Source organism: Heterodontus francisci, chromosome X (genome assembly GCF_036365525.1).
Source record: "Heterodontus francisci isolate sHetFra1 chromosome X, sHetFra1.hap1, whole genome shotgun sequence".
Lineage (NCBI taxonomy): Eukaryota > Metazoa > Chordata > Chondrichthyes > Heterodontiformes > Heterodontidae > Heterodontus > Heterodontus francisci.
The window spans coordinates 16,839,607-16,864,021 of record NC_090421.1 but is presented as its reverse complement, the minus strand read 5'-3'; the positions used below and the strand labels follow the sequence as shown (position 1 = coordinate 16,864,021).

Below are 24,415 nucleotides of genomic sequence, written 5' to 3'. Positions count from 1 at the left end.
TCCTGTATTACAGGAGCAATGCAAATAGCACTTCAGGTCCTATGTTATAGGAGCAATGCAAATAGCACCTACAGGTCCTCTATTACAGGAGCAATGCAAATAGCACCTACAGGTCCTCTATTACAGGAGCAATGCAAATAGCACTACAGGTCCTATATTACAGGAGCAATGCAAACAGCACTTACAGGTCCTCTATTACAGGAGCAATGCAAATAATGCCTGCAGGTCCTATATTACAGGAGCAATGCAAATAGCACTACAGGTCCTCTATTACAGGAGCAATGCAAATAATGCCTACAGGTCCTATATTACAGGAGCAATGCAAATAGCACCTACAGGTCCTCTATTACAGGAGCAATGCAAATAGCACCTACAGGTCCTCTATTACAGGAGCAATGCAAATAGCACTACAGGTCCTATATTATAGGAGCAATGCAAACAGCACTTACAGGTCCTCTATTACAGGAGCAATGCAAAAATGCCTGCAGGTCCTATATTACAGGAGCAATGCAAATAGCACTACAGGTCCTCTATTACAGGAGCAATGCAAATAATGCCTACAGGTCCTATATTACAGGAGCAATGCAAATAGCACTTACAGGTCCTGTATTACAGGAGAAATGAAAATAATGCCTGCAGGTCCTATATTGCAGGAGCAATACAAATAGCACTACAAGTCCTCTGTTACAGGAGCAATGCAAATAATGCCTGCAGGTCCTATATTACAGGAGCAATGCAAATAATGCCTACAGGTCCTATATTACAGGAGCAATGCAAATAACACTTACAGGTCCTGTATTACAGGAGCAATGCAAATAATGCCTGCAGGTCCTATATTACAGGAGCAATGCAAATAATGCCTACAGGTCCTCTATTACAGGAGCAATGCAAATAGCACTACAGGTCCTATATTACAGGAGCAATGCAAACAGCACTTACAGGTCCTCTATTACAGGAGCAATGCAAATAATGCCTGCAGGTACTATATTACAGGAGCAATGCAAATAATGCCTACAGGTCCTATATTACAGGAGCAATGCAAATAGCACTTACAGGTCCTGTATTACAGGAGCAATGCAAATAATGCCTGCAGGTCCTATATTACAGGAGCAATGCAAATAGCACTACAAGTCCTCTGTTACAGGAGCAATGCAAATAATGCCTGCAGGTCCTATATTACAGGAGCAATGCAAATAATGCCTACAGGTCCTATATTACAGGAGCAATGCAAATAGCACTTACAAGTCCTGTATTACAGGAGCAATGCAAATAATGCCTGCAGGTCCTATATTACAGGAGCAATGCAAATAGCACTTACAGGTTCTCTATTACAGGAGCAATGCAAATAATGCCTACAGGTCCTATATTACAGGAGCAATGCAAATAGCACCTCCAGGTCCTATATTACAGGAGCAATGCAAATAGCACTACAAGTCCTCTGTTACAGGAGAAATGCAAATAATGCCTGCAGGTCCTATATTACAGGAGCAATGCAAATAATGCCTACAGGTCCTATATTACAGGAGCAATGCAAATAGCACTTACAAGTCCTGTATTACAGGAGCAATGCAAATAATGCCTGCAGGTCCTATATTACAGGAGCAATACAAATAGCACTTACAGGTTCTCTATTACAGGAGCAATGCAAATAATGCCTACAGGTCCTATATTACAGGAGCAATGCAAATAGCACCTCCAGGTCCTATATTACAGGAGCAATGCAAATAGCGCCTACAGGTCCTATATTACAGGAGGAATGCAAATAGCACCTACAGGTCCTGTATGACAACAGCAATGCAAATAGCGGCTACACGTCCTATATTGCAGAGCAATGCAAATAGTGCCTCCGAATCTTGTATTACAGGAGCAGTGTGAATACTGCATTATGCTGCTATATTACAGAAGCAATACGCGTACTGTCTATAACTACAGTATTACAGGTCAAAGCAAGTATTGCCTACGGGTATTATATTGCAGGAGCAAGCGGAATGCTACCTTAAGTACTGTATTACAGGAGCAATTTGTATACCGCTCAGAGTCCTGTCTTGCAGAAGTAATTTGAGTAACACTGACAGGTCTTATATATGGAATACAATTAGTGATTGCACTACTGGATTAATGCAAAAATGTGAAAAGTGGCTACCGGTCTTGTATTACAGAAGCAAAGGGAATACTGCCTACAGGTACTATATTAGAACAGCAAAGCTAATATTGCTCCTGTATTAAAGGTGCACCATGATTACATTGTATTTTACTGGTAAAGTGCTTACTACCTGTATTACTGTATTAGAGGTGTAATGTGAAAACTGCCTACATAAACTACCACAGGAGGAATGTGAAGGCTGCATAACGGATTACAGGAGAAGGGCGCATATTACCAATTACCAAAAGCTTCTGTATTGCAGCAGCAATGCAAATATTAGTCAAAGGTACAGTATTACAGCAGCAAGGCAAATATTCCCCAAAGGTTCTGTATTGCAGTAACAATGCAAATATTGCCCAAAGGTAAAGTATTACAACAGCAATACAAATATTGTCCAAAAGTACAGTGCTGTAGCAACAATGAAAAACTTACCAAAAGGTACGGTTTTACAGCAGCAATGCAAATATTTCCCAAAGCTCCTGTATTATCGCAGCAATACAAATATCGCTCAAAGGTGGTGCATTGCAGTAGCAATACAAATATTGCCCAACGCTCCTGTTTTGCCGCAACAATGCAAATATTGCCTAAAAGAACAGTGTTGTAGCAGCAATGCAAATATTGCCTCAAGGTTCTGTATTACAGTAACAATGCAAATATTGCCTAAAGATTCTGTATTACAGCAGCACTGCATATATTGCCCAAAAGTAAAGTATTACAGCAGCAATACAAATATTGTCCAAAAGTACAGTTCTCTAGCAGCAATGAAAAACTCACCAAAAGGTATGGTTTTACAGCAGCAATGCAAATATTGCCCAAAGCTCCTGTATTACCGCAGCAATACAAATATTGCTCAAAGGTTGTGCATTACAGCAGCAATGCAAATATTGCCCAAAAGTAGTGTTGTAGCAGCAATGCAAATATTGCCTAAAAGTTCTGTATTACAGCAGCAATGCAAATATTGCCCAAAGCTCCTGTCATGTAGCAACAATGCAAATATTGCCCAAAGATTCTGTATTACAACAGCACTACATATATTGCTCAAATATACAGCATTATAGCAGCAATGCCCAAAGGTACATTATTATAGCAGCAATGCAACTATTGCCCAAAGGTTCTGTATTACAACAGTAATGCATGTATTATCCAAAGGTGCATTATTACAGCCGCAATGCAACTATTGCCCAGCGGTTCTGTATTACAACAGCAATACAAATATTGCCCAAATCTACAGTATTACAGCAGCAATGCAAGTATTGCCAAAAGGTTCCATATTGCAGCAGCAATGCAAATATTGTCCAAAGGTACAGTATTGCTACAGCAATACATATATTTGCCAAAGGTTCTGTATTACAGCAGTGTTGCATATATTACCCAAAGGTGCATTATTACAGCAGCATTGCAGATATTGCCCAAAGGTTCTATATTACAATGGTAGTACAAATATTGCCCAAAGCTGCAGTATTTCAGCAGCAATGCAAGTATTGTCAAAAGGTTCCATATTGCAGCAGCAATGCAAACATTGCCCAAATGTACAGTATTACAGCTGCCATGCACGTATTGCCCAAAGATCCTCTATTACAGCAGAATGCAAGTATTTCCCAAAGGTTCTGTATTGCAGCAGCAATACATATATTTTCCAAAGGTCCTGCATTACAACAGCAATACAAATACTGCCAAAAGGTTCTGTATTGCAGCAACAATGCAAATATTTCCCAAGGGTTCTGTATTGCAGCAACAATGCAAATATTTCCCAAGGGTTCTGTATTGCAGCAACAATGCAAATATTGCCCAATGTTTCTGTATTACAGTAGCAATGCAAATATTGCCCAATGTTTCTGTATTACAGCAGCAATGCAAGTATTGCCAAAAGGATCTGTAATACACAGCAATACAAATATTACCCAAAGGTTCTATATTACAGCAGCAATGCAAGTATTGCCCAATGTTCCTGTATTACAGCAGCAATACAAGTATTGCCAAAAGGATCTGTATTACAGCAGCAATGCAAGTATTGCCCAATGTTCCTGTATTACAGCAGCAATACAAATATTGCCCAAAGGGTCTATGTTGCAGCAGCAATGCAAGTATTGCCAAAAGGATCTGTATTGCAGTAGCAATGCAAATGTTGCCCAAAGGGTTTGTATTACAGCAGCAATGCAAATATTACCCAAAGGTACAGTATTGCAGCAGCAATGCAAGTATTACCAAAAGGATCTGTATTGCAGTAGCAATGCAAATGTTGCCCAAAGGGTTTGTATTACAGCAGCAATGCAAATATTACCCAAAGGTACAGTATTGCAGCAGCAATGCAAGTATTAGCAAAAGGATCTGTATTGCAGTAGCAATGCAAATGTTGCCCAAAGGGTTTGTATTACAGCAGCAATGCAAATATTACCCAAAGGTACAGTATTGCAGCAGCAATGCAAGTATTACCAAAAGGATCTGTATTGCAGTAGCAATGCAAATGTTGCCCAAAGGGTTTGTATTACAGCAGCAATGCAAGTATTGCCAAAAGGATCTGTATTACAGCAGCAATACAAATATTGCCCAAAGGGTCTATGTTGCAGCAGCAATGCAAGTATTACCAAAAGGATCTGTATGCAGTAGCAATGCAAATGTTGCCCAAAGGGTTTGTATTACAGCAGCAATGCAAATATTACCCAAAGGTACAGTATTGCAGCAGCAATGCAAGTATTACCAAAAGGATCTGTATTACAGCAGCAATACAAATATTGCCCAAAGGGTCTATGTTGCAGCAGCAATGCAAGTATTACCAAAAGGATCTGTATGCAGTAGCAATGCAAATGTTGCCCAAAGGGTTTGTATTACAGCAGCAATGCAAATATTACCCAAAGGTACAGTATTGCAATAGCAATGCTTATATTGCCGAAAGTTACCGTATTGCAGCAACAGTGCAAATATTGCCCAAAGGTATAATATTATTGCAGCAGTGTGTCTACTGTTTTTAGGTACTGTATCACAGAATCAGTCTGAATAATCCTTGCAGGTAGTGTATTACAGGTGCTGTGTGAACATTGCCAACAGGCTATATTACAAGAATGCTGTGAATACTGCCAACAGATAATGTATTATATTTTGCTTACAGGTGCTACATTGCAGTAGCAATGTGAAGGCACCTTACAGATTCTGTATTATAGATACAGTGCAACTGTTGCCTAAATGAACTGTATTAAAGACATAGTACAAATACTATCTACCGTTCCTGTACTACAGCAATGCAAATAATGCTTCTGGATCCTTCATTAGAGGAGTAATGTAAATACTGCCTATAGATGCTATATTGCAAGTGCAATGTGAATATTGACTAAGGATACTGTATTCCATTATCGATATGAATAATGCCTTTAGGGCTAGATTATGGAAGCAGTGTGTCTGCTGCCTACAGGCATTCGATTACTGGAGTTGTGTGAATAATCTTTACAGTACTAGATTACAGGAACAGAGCGAATACTGCCTGCAGATCCTGTATTACAGACTAGTTTAAATAGTCTCTGCAATACATTATGAATATTGCCTAGTTATTGTATCAAAGAAGCATTTCAAATACTGCCTAAAGGTACTGGAATACAACTATAATGTGACTGTGCCTATATGTCCTATATTACAGCAACAATATGAATGCTGCCTCCAAGGGATGTATTTCAGGCGCAATGCGAATATTGTGTAAAGATTCTATATTTCACCAGAAAAGTGAATACTGCCTATAATACTTTAATACAGGAGTAGTGTGAATCCTACCTACAGGTATTTTACTATAGGAAAGTATGAACACTACCTACAGTTACTGTATTACAGGAGAATTATGACTTATGCCTGCAGGGTTGTATTTCATGTAGGCAATCACTAGTGACAATGGTCCTTGCATCCCGTAAAGCATGACCTTTGAAAACTGACCATGCTAAATGTAAGTGATTTTTCTAGCACTGTTACTGTCACAGGTACAAACTGGTTTAGCGTGGTGCCCCATTCTGTTGTTTAGCTACACATAGTCTCTCAAGTTTGTGTTGCTGCTGGCTTTCCTCAGCAAATGGGTGTGATCAGAATGGCAGTTGAGGAGCACTAGAAAATGCAGTTATGTTGTATGGCACTCAAACTGAACACTTTCAATCAATATAAAAGCAAAATACTGCGGATGCTGGAAATCTGAAATAAAAACAAGAAATGCTGGAACCACTCAGCAGGTCTGGCAGCATCTGTGAAAAGAGAAGCAGAGTTAACGTTTCGAAGAAGGGTCACTGACCCGAAACGTTAACTCTGCTTCTCTTTTCACAGATGCTGCCAGACCTGCTGAGTGGTTCCAGCATTTCTTGTTTTTACTTTCAATCAATAGTTATATCTGAGCTGGCATTGAATATCCTGATCCTGCTGTGTCTGAACTGTATGAATCCATAGTTTTGTGTTGGGGAGGAGTGTTTATTGAGAACACTCCCCCATATTATGTCATCAAAAAATGACACGACTATGATTTAACTTTTGTTTAGTAAAAGTCTCATCTTAATCAAAGCCCAACATGCAGAAGTGGCCTTAAGGCAAGGAGAGCATTGCTCCAGTGAGGAGGAGCACTGTACACCCTGGAGTGGTTCTATATATTGCATCGGAGCCCATGATTCGCGAGTGACCTTGGAGGCCATCCAATGCCTCTTACTCTACCAAAATGCATTAACAGTCACGTGCTACATACACAGCCAGTAGCATATTTCCTCGATGTGACCAGCTTTGTATTTGCATGACTTGAAAATGAATATTTTACCTGAAATTATGTCGGCCAAATTAAATGGGAGGAAATGAATGTATAGCAAAAGTAATTGAATCACAACTTGTACATTTGTGATGCATTGAGGTTTGAGTTTAAGGTGATGTTAACCAGCTTTGTTTACTTAGCATGTCTTTGTTCACTTCTTCTCCAAGCTTACATGAGACTAATGGGACCTTAGCTTAGGACTGTTGGTGTTCCAGGAACCGTATGCCATCAGGAATCAGCACTTTCAGAAGCGAAAGAAAAAATTGAGGGGAAAAAGAGAGTGTTTGCAGTAATTAGAATTCTCTGTATTGAAGTAATCTTCATGAAATATAAAACTAAATTACTGGGAGATGACATGATTTATGGGTGAATATATTCTTGCTATAATTCTCCTCAGTATTAATTTGGACTACCATAATGAGGTAAAATGATGGGAAATTTTTAATACAAAAGTGCAACAATGAAAATTAGAATATGGGTAAGTAAAGAGTATGAATGAGATCAGTTGTTTACAGTTAGCTTTTTTCTTTTAACTCCAACCTAAAATTTTCTTTCCTCTTCTGAAGTTGCTGACTCCTGCATAGAATCTACAGCACTGAAAAAACAAGCTGTTCACCCCAACTAGTCTGTACTGGTGTTTATACTTCACATGAGTCTCCTCCCACTCTAATTACCTCTTCCCACCCTGTCTTCATATTCTTGCTGGTGTACGATTCCACAAATGCCAGAAGCCCTTCGCTGAAGTTGCCATTGTCAATTGGGAGCCCAGACAGTGAGTGTCGGCAGACTATTTGAAAGTGTACTGCGGACCCCAACCGCTGTCTGCATCGGATATTCATGTGCACAATCCAACAGCAGTCACTGGAGAGAAAACAAGAGCAGGATCCCTGACTGATATTCCGCCTCTCCCCGCAACCAAGCGGCACTGAGGTTCAAACAAATTGTTGTAAACCCTTGTGCCAACAGCTTAGACCGGTTAATTCATCATAGAATGTAGATCAGACCTTGGACTCGAGCGGTCTGTATGATTCAGTGACACATTAGGCAGTGCAGTAACTAACTCAGCCCTCTGGGCAACACACACAGGGCTGAATTTTGAAAATGGCTGTCCGCCTGTGCAGATCGTCCGTTGCTAAGCCCCCGCTATATCACGCGCAGCGGCTCATTAACATGGCGGGGGCAGATTGCCTGCCCCGATGACATAAAGGGGGTGGGCACTGTGTGCCCAGCAATGACGTCTGGCTCCACTGTGAAGGCACCAGCGCCATTTTTAAAGAGCTTCAGGCCCTTACCAGTAATTATAATTTTTAAAGGTCCTGCTGCAATAAACATGGAAATGAAATTGTAATTAAACTTTGAAACCCCACTCCCACCACCACCACCCCCACTGAGTGAATAAATAAAATGTGACCTGTGCCCCCAAATAAACACCTTTTGCTATGCTAACGGTTTTCAGCGTCACTGTGCCCCCACCCACTGCCACTGGCCGGAATATCGGTGTGGGACGGCCATCGGGTCAAGGTGAGTTAATTCGCATTTATTTCCTGGCATCAGGGGTCATGGTCGGCCTCTCCTGGAAGAATTTTCCGGGCTCCCCCGCCACGACCACCGACGTTGGAGGGCTGGTAAATTTCAGCCCACAGTCTTGTTCCATGGAGAATATTCTCACACTAGTTCTAATTTTCCAACTTTGTGCTGCCAGGAGAGAGCCTGTCCACTGGTTGGAGTCATACCTAGCATAAAGGATGGTTGTGGTTGTTGGAGGTCAGTCATCTCAGTCCCAGGATATTCCTGCAGGATAGTGTCCTCAGGATAGTGTCCTAGGCCCAACCATCTTCAGCTGCTTTATCAATGATCTTCCAGCCATCGTAAGATCAGAAATGGGGATGTTCGCTGATTGTACGATGTTCAGTACCATTCGCAACTCCTCAAATACTGAAGCAGTCCGTGTCCATGTGCAGCAAGACCTGGACAACATTCAGGCTTCGGTTGATAAGTGGCAATGACCATCTCCAACAAGAGAGAATCTAACCATCTCCCCTTGACATTCAATGGCTTTACCATTGCTGAAACCCCCACTATCAACATCCTGAGGGTTACCATTGACCAGAAACTGAACTGGACAAGCCATATAAATACTGTGGCTACAAGAGCAGGTCAGAGGCTGGGAATTCTGCATGAATAACTCACCTCCTATCTCCCCAAAGCCTGTCCACCATCTACAAGGCACAAGTCAGGAGTGTGATAGAATACTTGCATGGATGAGTGCGGTTCCAACAAAACTCAGGAAGCTCGACACCATCCAGGACAAAGCAGCCCGCTTGATTGGCACCCCATCCACAAACATTCACTCTCTCCACCACCGACGCACAGTGGTAGCAGTGTGTACCATCTACAAGATGCACTGCAGCAACTCACCACGCCTCCTTCAACAGCACCTTCCAAATCTGCGACCTCTTCCACCTAGAAGGACAAGGGCAGCATGTGCATGGGAACACCACCACCTGCAAGTTCCCCTCCAAGCCACACGCCATCCTGACTTGGAACTATATCGCAGTTCCTTCACTGTGACAGGATCAAAATCCTGGAGCTCCCTCCCGAGCAGCACTGTGGGTGTACCCACGCCAGATGGGCTGTAGCAGTTCAAGAAGGCAGCTCACCACCACCTTCTCAAGGGAAATTAGGGATGGGCAAGAAATGCTGGTCTAGCCAGCGGCGCCCACATCCCATGAAATGAATTTTTAAAAAGCCTCCTGAATCTGATCCTCAAGTCAGAAATTTAGGTGTATTTGGTTTGTCATTGTCTGACCATTTGATTATATTGCAAACATGCCTAAATTTCCAATATGTGTTGCCAATGGATAAGGCTCCCTGCTGGAAGCACAAAGTTGAAAAATTACACCTGGGGTTGATTCTAACTGTGACCATGGGGCAGGAAATAGGCGGTATTGGGCGCAATGCCCATTTTTTGGGGAGAATTGGGTAGGGTGGGGTGTAAAACAGGCATCCTATACATTACCATAATATAAAAGCAAAATACTGCGGATGCTGGAAATCTGAAATAAAAACAAGAAATGCTGGAAATACTCAGCAGGTCTGGCAGCATCTGTGGAGAGAGAAGCAGAGTTAATGTTTCGGGTCAGTGACCCTTCTTCAGAGCTGGCAAATATTAGAAATGTCAAAGGTTATAAGCAAGTAAAGCAGGGGTGGGGCAAGAGACAACAAAGGAGAAGGTGTAGATTGGATAAGGTCACAGAATAGCTGACCAAAAGGTCATGGAGCAAAGGCAAACAATATGTTAATGGTGTGTTGAAAGACAAAAGCATTAGTACAGATAGGGTGTTAACGGACTGAAGATTGAACAGCAGCAAGTACAAACATGAAAAAAAAACTGGGTAAGCAAACTGAACAAACTAAGATGAAATGAAATAAACATTACAAAAAAATGTAAAAAATAAAAAATAACTAAAAATAAAAGTAAAATGGGGGGCCCGTCATGCTCTGAAATTATTGAGCTCAATGTTCAGTCCGGCAGGCTGTAGTGTGCCTAATCGGTAAATGAGATGCTGTTCCTCGAGTTTGCGTTGATGTTCACTGGAACACTGCAGCGAGCCCAGGATAGAGATGTGAGCATGAGAGCAGGGGGGAGTGTTGAAATGGCAAGCAACCAGAAGCTCAGGGTCCTGCTTGCGGACTGAGCGGAGGTGTTCCGCAAAGTGGTCACCCAGTCTGCGTTTGGTCTCCCCAATGTAGAGGAGACCACATTGTGAGCAGCGAATACAGTATACTATATTAAAAGAAGTACAAGTAAATTGCTGCTTCACATAAAAGGTGTGTTTGGGGCCTGGGATAGTGAGGAGAGAGGAGGTAAATGGGCAGGTATTACACCTCCTGCGATTGCAGGGCAAGGTGCCATGGGAAGGGGGCGAGGTGGTGGGGGTAATGGAGTGGACCAGGGTGTCGCGGAGGGAACGATCCCTTCGGAATGCTGACAGGGGAAGGGAGGGGAAGATGCGTTTGGTAGAGGCATCACGCTAGAGGTGGCGGAAATGGCGGAGGATGATCCTTTGGATATGAAGGCTGATGGGGTGGAAAGTGAGGACAAGGGGAGCCCTGTCACGGTTCCGGGGAGGGAGGGGAAGGGGTGAGGGTAGAGGTGCGGGAAATGGGCCGGACACGGTCGAAGGCCCTGTCAACCACAGTGGTGGGGAATCCTTGGTTGAGGAAAAAGGAAGACATGTCAGAAGCGCTGTCATGTCCTTTTTCCTCAACCGAGGATTCCCCCCCACTGTTGTTGACAGGGCCCTCAACCGTGTCCGGCCCATTTCCCGCACCTCTACCCTTACCCCTTCCCCTCCCTCCCTCCCTCCCAGAACCGTGACAGGGTTCCCCTTGTCCTCACTTTCCACCCCATCAGCCTCCCTATCCAAAGGATCATCCTCCGCCATTTCCGCCACCTCCAGCGTGATGCCACTACCAAACGCATCTTCCCCTCCCTTCCCCTGTCAGCATTCCGAAGGGATCGTTCCCTCCGCGACACCCTGGTCCACTCCATTACCCCCACCACCTCATCACCGTCCCATGGCACCTTGCCCTGCAATCGCAGGAGGTGTAATACCTGCCCATTTACCTCCTCTCTCCTCACTATCCCAGGCCCCAAACACTCCTTTCAGGTGAAGCAGCGATTTACTTGTACTTCTTTTAATGTAGTATACTGTATTCGCTGCTCACAATGTGGTCTCCTCAACATTGGGGAGACCAAACGCAGACTGGGTGACCACTTTGCGGAACACCTCCGCTCAGTCCGCAAGCAGGACCCTGAGCTTCCGGTTGCTTGCCATTTCAACACTCCCCCCTGCTCACATGCTCACATCTCTATCCTGGGCTCGCTGCAGTGTTCCAGTGAACATCAACACAAACTCGAGGAACAGCATCTCATTTACCGATTAGGCACACTACAGCCTGCCGGACTGAACATTGAGCTCAATAATTTCAGAACATGACGGGCCCCCCATTTTACTTTTATTTTTAGTTATTTTTGATATTTTACTTTTTTTTTTGTATGTTTATTTCATTTCATCTTAGTTTGTTCAGTTTGCTTACCCACTGTTTTTTTTTCATGTTTGTACTTGCTGCCATTCAATCAGTCCGTTAACACCCTATCTGTACTCATGCTTTGTCTTTCAACACACCATTAACATATTGTTTGCCTTTGCTCCATGACCTTTTGGTCAGCTATTCTGTGGCCTCGTCCAATCTACACCTTCTCCTTTGTTATCTCTTGCCCCACCCCCGCTTTACTTGCTTATAACCTTTGACATTTCTAACATTTGCCAGTTCCGAAGAAGGGTCACTAACCCTAAACGTTAACTCTGCTTCTCTCTCCACAGATGCTGCCAGACCTGCTGAGTATTTCCAGCATTTCTTGTATCCTATACATTACCACCTATTTCCCATCCTGGGGGGGGGGGGGGGACAGTTATAATTGGCCACTAAACTAATCTTACTACATCTCAGAAATTGTCATTGTTGCACATCTGCTGTTATAAAATGGAATCAGAAACAACTGACATTCAAAAACGCATGACTCCACAACCAATGTCTGTAGTTGAAGGGTGTGAAATTGTGTAGGTTTTAGAACATGCTGGGTCAATTTTTAGCTTTGCCTCATGTCCAGTCTGTCTTTAACATACTAATGACCACAATCAATGCACGCCTTCTTGTCCATTATTGCTTTAATCATAAACGAATAAACAATAATGACTTATTAATTCTCTCTAATGCGTTTCCTTGCAGTATTTTTCTAGAACTGATCGTTTGCTTAAACACAGAAGAATGTGCCATGAAAATCAAGGGAAAGCTCCTGGCAAAAATACAGCTGTGAAAACTGAGCCAATTATACTCACAATCAATGCAGAAAACAGGTTCCTGTCACCCCCAAAAGACATCATCATTCCAAGGAAAAAGGTCAAAACTGCAGAGAAGCCGGCATTGGCGACCACTGATAAAGAGGAGACTGGTAACCCAGCAGAGGTTAAGATGGATAAGGGAGATTGTGTAGAATATTACACCAGCAACTTGAAGGTGAAGGATGAGTATAAAGTGGAGCAGTGCTCACTTGTGATCGCACATTCTTCACACTGTAATGATCACCTAGGGGAAACATATCCGAATCAGATGAACCTGCCTCCACCAAAGCTTGTTTTGAAGAAGATAAGCTCAAAGAAAAATCAAAAGCCAGCAGAAGAGTTGAATCAGACATCGCCTGTTTCTGCCAACTTTGATGCCACGAAGGTCAACAAATATACTTACGCTATGGTAGACAACCCCGACCTCCTGGCCATTGAGGGTCATAATGCTGATCAGGGTCAAGATGCTTCACGCAAACAAGGAGGCAGCAACAGCAACTATGATGATGCAATGCAGTTTGTAAAGAAGAAGCGATTCTTGCAAGGGACTAGCAGCACCAACAGAGAGTATGCCTTAACTGTGGGCCAGATCCCAACCCAACCAGTTGTAACACAGGCAGTCACCGCTAATGTTGGAGAAAACAGTGGTGGCACATCTATGTTGGTGCAGCCCAGTAACACTGAGCCGAAAAGCAGTCAGGACAAAAGTGGAATTCCTGACGAAGTTTTGCAGACTCTGTTGGACCACTACACCAACAAGGCAAATGGGCAGGTTCCGTTCTCTGTCAGTGATACCCAAGTGACTTCAAATATAACTGTGAGCTCTACAGATATCACTAACGTGCCTCCATCAGAGCGAGTCAGTGAGAGTTCCCAGCCAGCAGCCACGGACAACTGTAACATGCTCCATGAATATTCAAAGTTCCTTCAACAAGCTCTGGAAAGGACTTGCCACAATGACAGCTACTCAGCCGAGCAAGGACTTGCATATGAGACTGAAACTCACCCCCTAACTGGAAGCCTTCAGGTGCAGCCTCTGTTTTCTACACTAGAGCGACAGGTTTTTGCCACCATGGTTACCCAGCATGGCTTCAGACCTGAAGTGGGTTCCCCTTTGAGGTTACCATTACAGAAGTCACAGTACAGTTTATTAACTGGTGAATCCCAGCATCCCTTTGCTTTCATACCAGCTGTAACTAGCAGCAACAGCATCTCTACACCGCCAGATTTCATAGAGCAGGTTAACACACAGAAGAAGCGAGAGGAATCAACAGCTCACCACAATCACCAAATGGACACATTTGGTCCAGACTCTAGGTTCTCAGCTACTGGAGGAGAAATTACCCCGTCGTTCAACGACAGTGCCAGTGGACAGGTGAACCTAAGGGTCCGACAGGGCAACTCAGACTTCTCAGAGTTTTCTTTGGTAAATGTGCCAGAGGGCAGGGATCAAATGAGTGCCTCACCAGATGCCACAGGAGGCCAAGCCTTTAGGTGAAATGATTTGGTCATGAAACTTGGGATCATGATAAATTAAAATGCATTTCTGTTTTTGAATTGCTCAACAAAGAAAACTATATCAAACATTTTTTTTTTAATATTTAGAGAAAAAATATTAGTGGTTTTACCAGGAGGGTTTTTTGGAGTCCAGTACTGCTGCATATTTTCCCTTCTCCACTGATACTTGTTTGCAGTCTGGCACAGAAAGGGGATACAGATCTTGTCTGCGCATGCCTCTCTCCAAGCTCTCTCTATTTCTGCTTTATGTACTCATCAGAAATATTTGTTCACCAGTAAAGAGAGCTGATAGCAAAATAACCCTGAGATTGGCATTAATACAGGTCAAATAATTACACCAAAACTGGCATTTATTCAGTTGCAGTAATTACCTGGATAATGGCATTTCAACGGATCAAATAATTACTCGGATACTGGCAATAATACAGATCCATAATTACCTCGGTACAGTATATGTACAGTTCAAATAATTGCCCTGGTACTAGCATTTATACAGATCTAATAATTACCACAGTACTACCCCCATTTAATCACGTGCTAATTACCCTGATACACACATTATACATTTCCAGTAAATACCTTGATTACTGACATTGATGCAAATACATTAATTGCCCCACTTTTTTAATCTGTTCATGGGGTGTAGGTATCCTGGTAAGGCAGCATTTATTGCTCATCCCCAATTGCTTTTAAAAAGTTGATGGTGAGCTGCCTTCTTGAATACAGTGGAGTGGCTGACTGGGCCATTTCAGAGGGCAGTTAAGAGTTAACCACATTGCTGTGGATCTGGAGTCACATGTAGGCCAGACCGGGTAAGGATACAAATTCCCTTCCCTAAAGGGCATTAGTGAACAAGATGTTTTTTTGTAACAATCCAGTAGTTACATGGTCACCATTACTGACACTAGATTTTTATTCCAGATTTTGTTTAATCAATTGAATTTAAATTCCCGAGCTGCCGTGTTGAGATTTGAACTCATGTCTCTGGATCATTAGTCCAGGCCATTGGATTACTAGTCGAATAAAATAACCATTATGCTACCATACCCCTTTTACCAATACAAACATTTATCCATTAATTACCCTGAAACTGTCATTGGTACAATTCCAGTGATTACCCTGATACTGAATCAATAAAAGAATCGTAGGAGGCTATTCAACCCATCTTGCCTGTCCCAGCACTTTAAAATTCTCATGGCCTCTCCCTTTCTGTTTTGGTGATTATCCTAAATTTATGCTATCCATTTACCAACTCGCCTGCCATGTTGAAATAATTTTTTCTACTTTACCTTATCCCCGATACCCTGATCCCTGATACCCCTCCAATAATTACCCTAATATTGACATTGATGCACTGCAATAATTGCCTTTACGCCCTTCCTTATATAAGGAGACCAATACTGTACACAGTTCTCCAGACGTAGTCTCACCAATGCCCTGTATAACTGAAGCATAACCTCCTTACTTTTGTATTCAATTCCCCTCACAATTAACGATAACATTCTATTAGCTTTCCTAATTACTTGCTGAACCTGCATACTAACTTTTTGCAATTCACGCACTAGGATACCCAGATCCCTCTGCATCTCAGAGCTCTGCAATCTCTCACCATTTAGATAATATGCTTCATTTTTATTCTTCCTGCCAAAATGGACAAATTCACATTTTCCTACATTATTCTCCATTTGCCAGATCTTTTGTCCTCCTCACAACTTACTTTCCTATCTATCGTTGTGTTATCAGCAAATTTAGCAACCATACCTTCAGTCCCTTCATCCAAGTCATTTATATAAATTGTAAAAAGTTGAGGCCCCAGCACTGAGCCCTGTGGCACACCACTCATTACATCTTGCCAACCAAAAATGACCCATTTATGCTGTAAACCGTGGCGCAGAGTCAACTCCCCCTTGTCCCCTTTATTCCCTATACCCACTTGATCCTGGCCGTCACGTGGGACTGAAGTCCTCTTAATTCAGGCTCAGGCTGAGTGTTTGGGATATCGGGTTACAAGAGAGCCACCCTCCAGCTTAATCCACAGCTACAGTTAATGGCTTAGTACAAAGAGGAGGAAACTCAGTCCTTTCTTTAACTATCAATTTACTTTATTCACCTTGTTGTACAATGTAAGAATAAGGCTTATACACTTAGTTAGACAAAAGCATGCAACTCCAACTGAGTTATACAGTTAATAACAAAACTAGCTAGAATTCATAAGCACCCACTAGGTTCCTCTGACCTTTCCCTGACCGAGTCACAGAAAACTAAGGATGATACCCGAAAAAGGGAGAGTTAACGCTGGCCAGGCGTTCCGTTCTCTCTCTCTCCTACATCGTCGCCGCGTTGCTCACGCAGGGTCTTCCACTTCCACGATGGTTGATCTCCGGAGTCTTCGCTGGCTCTATGCCCAACAAGCTGTCTTCTTATCCTCCCTCTTATCTCTCCAAATCTGAGCTGTGTCTTTCCGATTGGCTTAAGCCTGCTCACCTTGTTCACATCTCTTAATTGGCCCAGGCCCAAAGACCCCGGTATCACACCGTGTCCAAATAAGGCTGTTTTCCTGTGATCGATCCTTTGTCTTGTCTCAAAAAGTAATTAGTTCAAACTGGTTTTTACCAGCACAGGCCAGTGTCCGAGCTCCAGGTTACTACAGGTCAAACAATCCCAGCAGTTTGTAACTGATTCTGTATTTCTTGCAGCCCCTGGCCAACAATGCCTACTCTGTTTCCTGTTAGCTAGCCAATCTTCTATTCATGCAAATATGGTACCCCCTACATCATGAGCTTTTATTTTCCGCAATAACCTTTGATGTGGCACCTTATCAAATGCCTTCTGGAAATCTAAGTACAATACAGCCACTGGTTCCCCTTTATCCACAGCACATGTTACTTCGTCAAAGAACTCTAATAAATTGGTTAAACATGATTTCCTTTTTCACAAAACTATGTTGACTGCCTGATTACCTTGAATTTTTCTAAGTGCCCTGCTATAACAGCTTTAATAATAGCTTCTAACATTTTCCCTAAAACAGATGTTAAGCTAATTGGCCTGTAGTTTCCTGCTTTCTGTCTCCCTCTCTTTTTGAATAAAGGAGTAATGATATTGAACTGATACCCCGGCAATAATTACACTGATATTGGCAGTGATATTGCTCCAATAATTATCCAGATGTTTCCATTAACACTTTCTAATAATTTCCCCGATATTGGTCTTGCTACCGCTCCAATAGTTACCCTGATATTAGCATTGATACCCTGTCAATAATTACCCTGATAGTGCCATGGATACCCCTTGAATAATTACCCTGATATTAACATTGGTGCATTCCAATAGTTACCCTGATATTGACAATGATACCCCTCCAATAATTACCCTGCTATTGGCATGGATACTTCTCCAGTAATTGCCCAGATATTGGCATTGGCACTCCTCTAATAATTTCCCCCCTTACTGGCGTACACACACTCCGTTAACAGCCCTGATATTGGAGAAGATGCTCCTCCAACAATTAGTCTGATATCAGAATTGATACTCATCCAATCCTTTCCTCAACAGTGCCATTGATCCAGCTCCAATAATTACCCTGCTATTGCCATGGATATCCCTTGAATAATTACCCTGATAATGACATTGGCGCATTCCAATAATTACCCAGATATTGGCATTGATACCCCTCCAACAATTACCCTGGTATTGGATGGATACTCCTCCAATAATTACCCAGATATTGGCATTGATACCCCTCCAACAATTACCCTGGTATTGGATGGATACTCCTCCAATAATTACCCGGATATTGGCATTGACACTCCTCTAATAATTTCACCCCTTATAGGCATACATACACTCGGTTAACAGCCCTGATATTGGAGAGGATCCTCCTCCAATAATTAGTCTGGTATTGGAATTGATACATCTCCAGTCCTTGCCTCAGCACTGCCATTGATCCAGTTCCAATAATTACCCTTATATTGACTGAGATACTCCTCCAATAATAACCCTGATATTGATGTTCATACTCCTCCAAGAATTACCCGGATATTGACATTGATTGACCTCCAATAATTAGCCTGATACTGACATTGATTCACCTCCGTTAATTACCCTGACATTGACATTGATTCACCTCCAATAATTACCCTGATATTAGCATTGATACTCCTCCAGTAATAACCCTGATATTGATGTTCATTCTCCTCCAATAATTACCCAGATATTGACATTGCTATTGATACTGCTCCAATAATTACCCTGATATTGACATTGATTCACCTCCACTAATTACCCTGATATTGACTTTGATTCAACTCCAATAATTACCCTGATATTGATGTTCATACTCCTCGAAAATAACCCTGATATTGACATTCATTCACCCCCAATAATTACCCTGATACTGACATTGATTCACCTCCAATTAATTACCCTGATATCGACACAGATGCACCTCCAATTAATTATCCTGATATTGACATTGATTCACTTCCAATAATTACCCTGCTATTGACATTGATTCACCTCCAATAATTACCCTGATATTGACATTGATTCAGCTCCAATAAGTACCCTGATATTGATGTTCATACTCCTCTATAATTACTCTGATATTGACATTCATTCACCCCCAATAATTACCCTGATATTGACTTTGATTCACCTCCAATAATTATCCAGATATTGACATGGAATCACCTCCAATTATTGACCTGATATTTTCATTGATTCACCTCCAATAAGTACCCTGATATTGACACTGATTTCCTCCTATAATTACCCTGATACTGACATTGATTCACCTCCAATAATTATCCAGATATTGACATGGATTCACCTCCAATTATTGACCTGATATTGCCATTGATTCACCTCCAATAAGTACCCTGATATTGACATTGATACTCCTCCAATAATTACCCTGATATTGATGTTCATTCTCCTCAATAACTAGCCGCGTAGTGACACTCATACTCTTCCAATAATAACCCTGATATTGACAATGATTCACCTCCAATAATTACCCAGATATTGACATTGATGCTCCTCCAATAATTACCCAGAGATTGACATTGATACTCCTCCAATAATTACCCTGATATTAGCATTGATACTCCTCCAGTAATAACCCTGATATTGATGTTCATTCTCCTCAATAACTAGCCGGGTAGTGACATTGATACTGCTCCAATAATTACCCAGATATTGACAATGATACTCCTCCAATAATTACCCAGATATTGACATTGATACTCCTCCAATAATTACCCAGATATTGACACTCCTCCACTAATTACCCTGATATTGACTTTGATTCATCTCTAATAATTACCCTGATACTGACATTGATTCACCTCCATTAATTACCCTGATACTGACATTTATTCACCTCCAATAATTACCCTGATATTGTCACTGATTCACCTCCAATTAATGACCCTGATATTGACATTGATTCACTTCCAATAATTACCCTGATATTGACATTGATTCAACTCCAATTATTAACCCTGAGATTGACATTGATTCACTTCCAATAATTACCCTGATATTGACATTGATTCACCTCCAGTAAGAACCCTGATGTCGACATGGATTCGCCTCCAATAATTACCCTTATATTGACATTGATTTCCTCCAATAATTACCCTGATATTGACAATTTTCCACCTCCAGTAATGACCTTAATATTGCCTTTAATATTCCTCCAGTAATAACCCTGATATTGATGTTCATACTCCAATAATTACCCTGATATTGACATTGATACACCTTCAATAAGTACCCTGATATTGACATTGATTCACTTCAAACAATTCTCTTCCAATAATTACCCTGATACTGACATTGATTCACCTCCAATAAGTACCCTGATATTGACATTGATTCACTTCCAATAATGACCCTGATATTGACATTGATTCACCTCCAATAATTACCCTGATATTGACATTGATTCACCTCCAAATAATTACCCTGATATTGACATTGATTCACTTCCAATAATGACCCTGATATTGACATTGATTCACCTCCAATAAGTACCCTGATATTGACATTGATTCACTTCAAACAATTCACTTCCAATAATTACCCTGATATTGACATTGATTCACTTCCAATAATGACCCTGATATTGACATTGATTCACCTCCAAATAATTACCCTGATATTGACATTGATTCACCTCCAAATAATTACCCTGATATGGACATTGATTCAACTCCAATAATTACCCTGATATTGACATTGATACACCTCCAGTAATTACCCAGATATTGACACTCCTCCACTAATTACCCTGATATTGACTTTGATTCATCTCTAATAATTACCCTGATACTGACATTGATTCACCTCCATTAATTACCCTGATACTGACATTTATTCACCTCCAATAATTACCCTGATATTGTCACTGATTCACCTCCAATTAATGACCCTGATATTGACATTGATTCACTTCCAATAATTACCCTGATATTGACATTGATTCAACTCCAATTATTAACCTTGATATTGACATTGATTCACTTCCAATAATTACCCTGGTATTGACATTGATTCACCTCCATTTATTGCCCTGATACTGATATTGATTCACCTCCAATAATTACCCTGATATTGACATTGATTCACCTCCAATAATTACCCTGATATTGACATTGATTCACCTCCAGTAAGAACCCTGATGTCGACATGGATTCGCCTCCAATAATTACCCTGATATTGACATTGATTTCCTCCAATAATTACCCTGATATTGACAATGATCCACCTCCAGTAATGACCTTAATATTGCCTTTAATATTCCTCCAGTAATAACCCTGATATTGATGTTCATACTCCAATAATTACCCTGATATTGACATTGATACACCTTCAATAATTACCCTGATATTGACAATGATCCACCTCCAATAAGTACCCTGATATTGACATTGATTCACTTCAAACAATTCACTTCCAATAATTACCCTGATATTGACATTGATTCACCTCCAATAAGTACCCTGATATTGACATTGATTCACTTCCAATAAGTACCCTGATATTGATATTGATTCACTTCCAATAATTACCCTGATATTGACATTGATTCACCTCCAATAAGTACCCTGATATTGACATTGATTCACTTCCAATAATGACCCTGATATTGACATTGATTCACCTCCAAATAATGACCCTGATATTGACATTGATTCACCTCCAAATAATTACCCTGATATGGACATTGATTCAACTCCAATAATTACCCTGATATTGACATTGATACACCTCCAGTAATTACCCAGATATTGACATTGATACTCCTCCAATAATTACCCTGATATTAGCATTGATACTCCTCCAGTAATAACCCTGATATTGATGTTCATTCTCCTCAATAACTAGCCAGGTAGTGACATTCATACTCTTCCAATAATAACCCTGATATTGACAATGATTCACCTCCAATAATTACCCAGATATTGACATTGAATCTCCTCCAATAACTACCCAGATATTGACATTGATACTCCTCCAGTAATAACCCTGATATTGATGTTCATTCTCCTCAATAACTAGCCGGGTAGTGACATTCATACTCTTCCAATAATAACCCTGATATTGACAATGATTCACCTCCAATAATTACCCAGATATTGACACTCCTCCACTAATTACCGATATTGACTTTGATTCAACTCCTATAATTACCCTGATATTGACAATGATTCACCCCCAATAATTACCCTGATATTGACTTTGATTCACCTCCAATTATTACCCTGATGTTGACATTGATTCACCTCCAATACTTACCTTGACACTGACATTGATTCACCTCCAATAAGTACCCTGATATTGATGTTCATACTCCTCTATAATTACCCTGATATTGACATTCATTCACCCCCAATAATTAACCCTGATATTGATTCACCTCCAGTAATTACCTTAATATTGACTTTAATATTCCTCCAATAATAAGCCTGATATCAATGTTCATACTCCAATAATTACCCTGATATTGACATTGATACACCTTCAATAATTACCCTGATATTGAGAATGGTCCACCTCCAATAATTACCCTGATATTGGCATTGATTCACCTCCATTTATTACCCTGATATTGACATTGATTCACCTCCAATTATTACACTGATACTGACATTGATTCAACTCCATTTATTACCCTGATACTGACATTGATGCACCTCCAATTAATGACGCTGATATTGACATTGATTCACTTCCAATAATTATCCTGATATTGACATTGATTCAACTCCAATTATTAACCCTGATACTGACATTTATTCACCTCCAATAATTACCCTGATATTGTCATTGATTCACTTCCAATAATTACCCTGATGTTGACATTGATTCACCTCCAGTAAGAACCCTGATGTTGACATTGACTCACCTCCAATAATTACCCTGATACTGATATTGATTCACCTCCAGTAATTACCCTGATATTGACATTGATTCACCTCCAGTAATTACCTTAATATTGACTTTAATATTCCTCCAGTAATAACCCTGATATTGATGTTCATACTCCAATAATTACCCTGATATTGACATTGATACACCTTCAATAATTACCCTGATATTGACAATGATCCACCTCCAATAATGACCCTGATATTGACATTGATTCACTTCCAATAAGTACCCTAATATTGAGATTGATTCACTTCCAATAATGACCCTGATATTGACATTGATTCACTTCAAACAATTCACTTCCAATAATTACCCTGATATTGACATTGATTCACTTCCAATAATGACCCTGGTATTGACATTGATTCACCTCCAATAAGTACCCTGATATTGATATTGATTCAGCTCCAGTTATTAACCTGATACTGACATTGATTCACCTCCAATAAGTACCCTGATATTGATGTTCATACTCCTCCATAATTACCCTGATATTGACATTCATTCACCCCCAATAATTAACCCTGATATTGATTCACCTCCAGTAATTACCTTAATATAGAATTTAATATTCCTCCAATAATAAGCCTTATATCAATGTTCATACTCCAATAATTACCCTGATATTGTCATTGACTCACCTCCAATAATTACCCTGATATTGTCATTGACTCACCTCCAATAATTACCCTGGTATTGACATTGATTCACTTCCAATAATTACCCTGATATTGACATTGATTCAACTCCAATTATTAACCCTGATATTGACATTGATTTACCTCCAATAATTACCCTGATATTGTCATTGACTCACCTCCAATAATTACCCTGATACTGATATTGATTCACCTCCAATAATAACCCTGATATTCACATTGATTCACCTCCAATAATTACCCTGATATTGACATTGATTCACCTCCAATAAGTACCCTGATATTGACATTGATTCACTTCCAATAATGACCCTGATATTGACATTGATTCACCTCCAATAAGTACCCTGATATTGACATTGATTCACCTCCAATAATTACCCTGATATTGACATTGATTCACCTCCAATAAGTACCCTGATATTGACATTGATTCACTTCCAATAATGACCCTGATATTGACATTGATTCACCTCCAAATAATTACCCTGATATTGACATTGATTCACTTCCAATAATTACCCTGATATTGACATTGATTCATCTCTAATAATTACCCTGATATTGAGATTGATTCACTTCCAATAATTACCCTGATATTGACTTTGATTCATCTCTAATAATTACCCTGATATTGACATTGATTCACCTCCAATAATTACCCTGATATTGACATTGATTCACCTCCAATAAGTACCCTGATATTGACATTGATTCACTTCCAATAATGACCCTGATATTGACATTGATTCACCTCCAATAAGTACCCTGATATTGACATTGATTCACCTCCAATAATTACCCTGATATTGACATTGATTCACCTCCAATAAGTACCCTGATATTGACATTGATTCACTTCCAATAATGACCCTGATATTGACATTGATTCACCTCCAAATAATTACCCTGATATTGACATTGATTCACTTCCAATAATTACCCTGATATTGACATTGATTCATCTCTAATAATTACCCTGATATTG

At 40.7% G+C, this 24,415-nt stretch overlaps 1 protein-coding gene across 3 annotated transcripts in view; it reads left to right on the top strand.

The window, feature by feature from the left end:
• LOC137358610 (zinc finger protein 148-like) overlaps window positions 1-20,257 on the top strand; it is a 245,868-nt gene extending 225,611 nt beyond the window's left edge. For all 3 annotated transcript variants that reach the window (XM_068024673.1, XM_068024671.1, XM_068024670.1), the window contains one exon: window positions 12,702-20,257. In XM_068024673.1, coding sequence (XP_067880774.1) covers window positions 12,702-14,312 — 1,611 coding nt within the window. In that variant the 3' untranslated portion in view covers window positions 14,313-20,257. The remainder of the gene's footprint in view (window positions 1-12,701) is intronic.
• The last annotated feature ends 4,158 nt before the right edge of the window (window positions 20,258-24,415 follow it).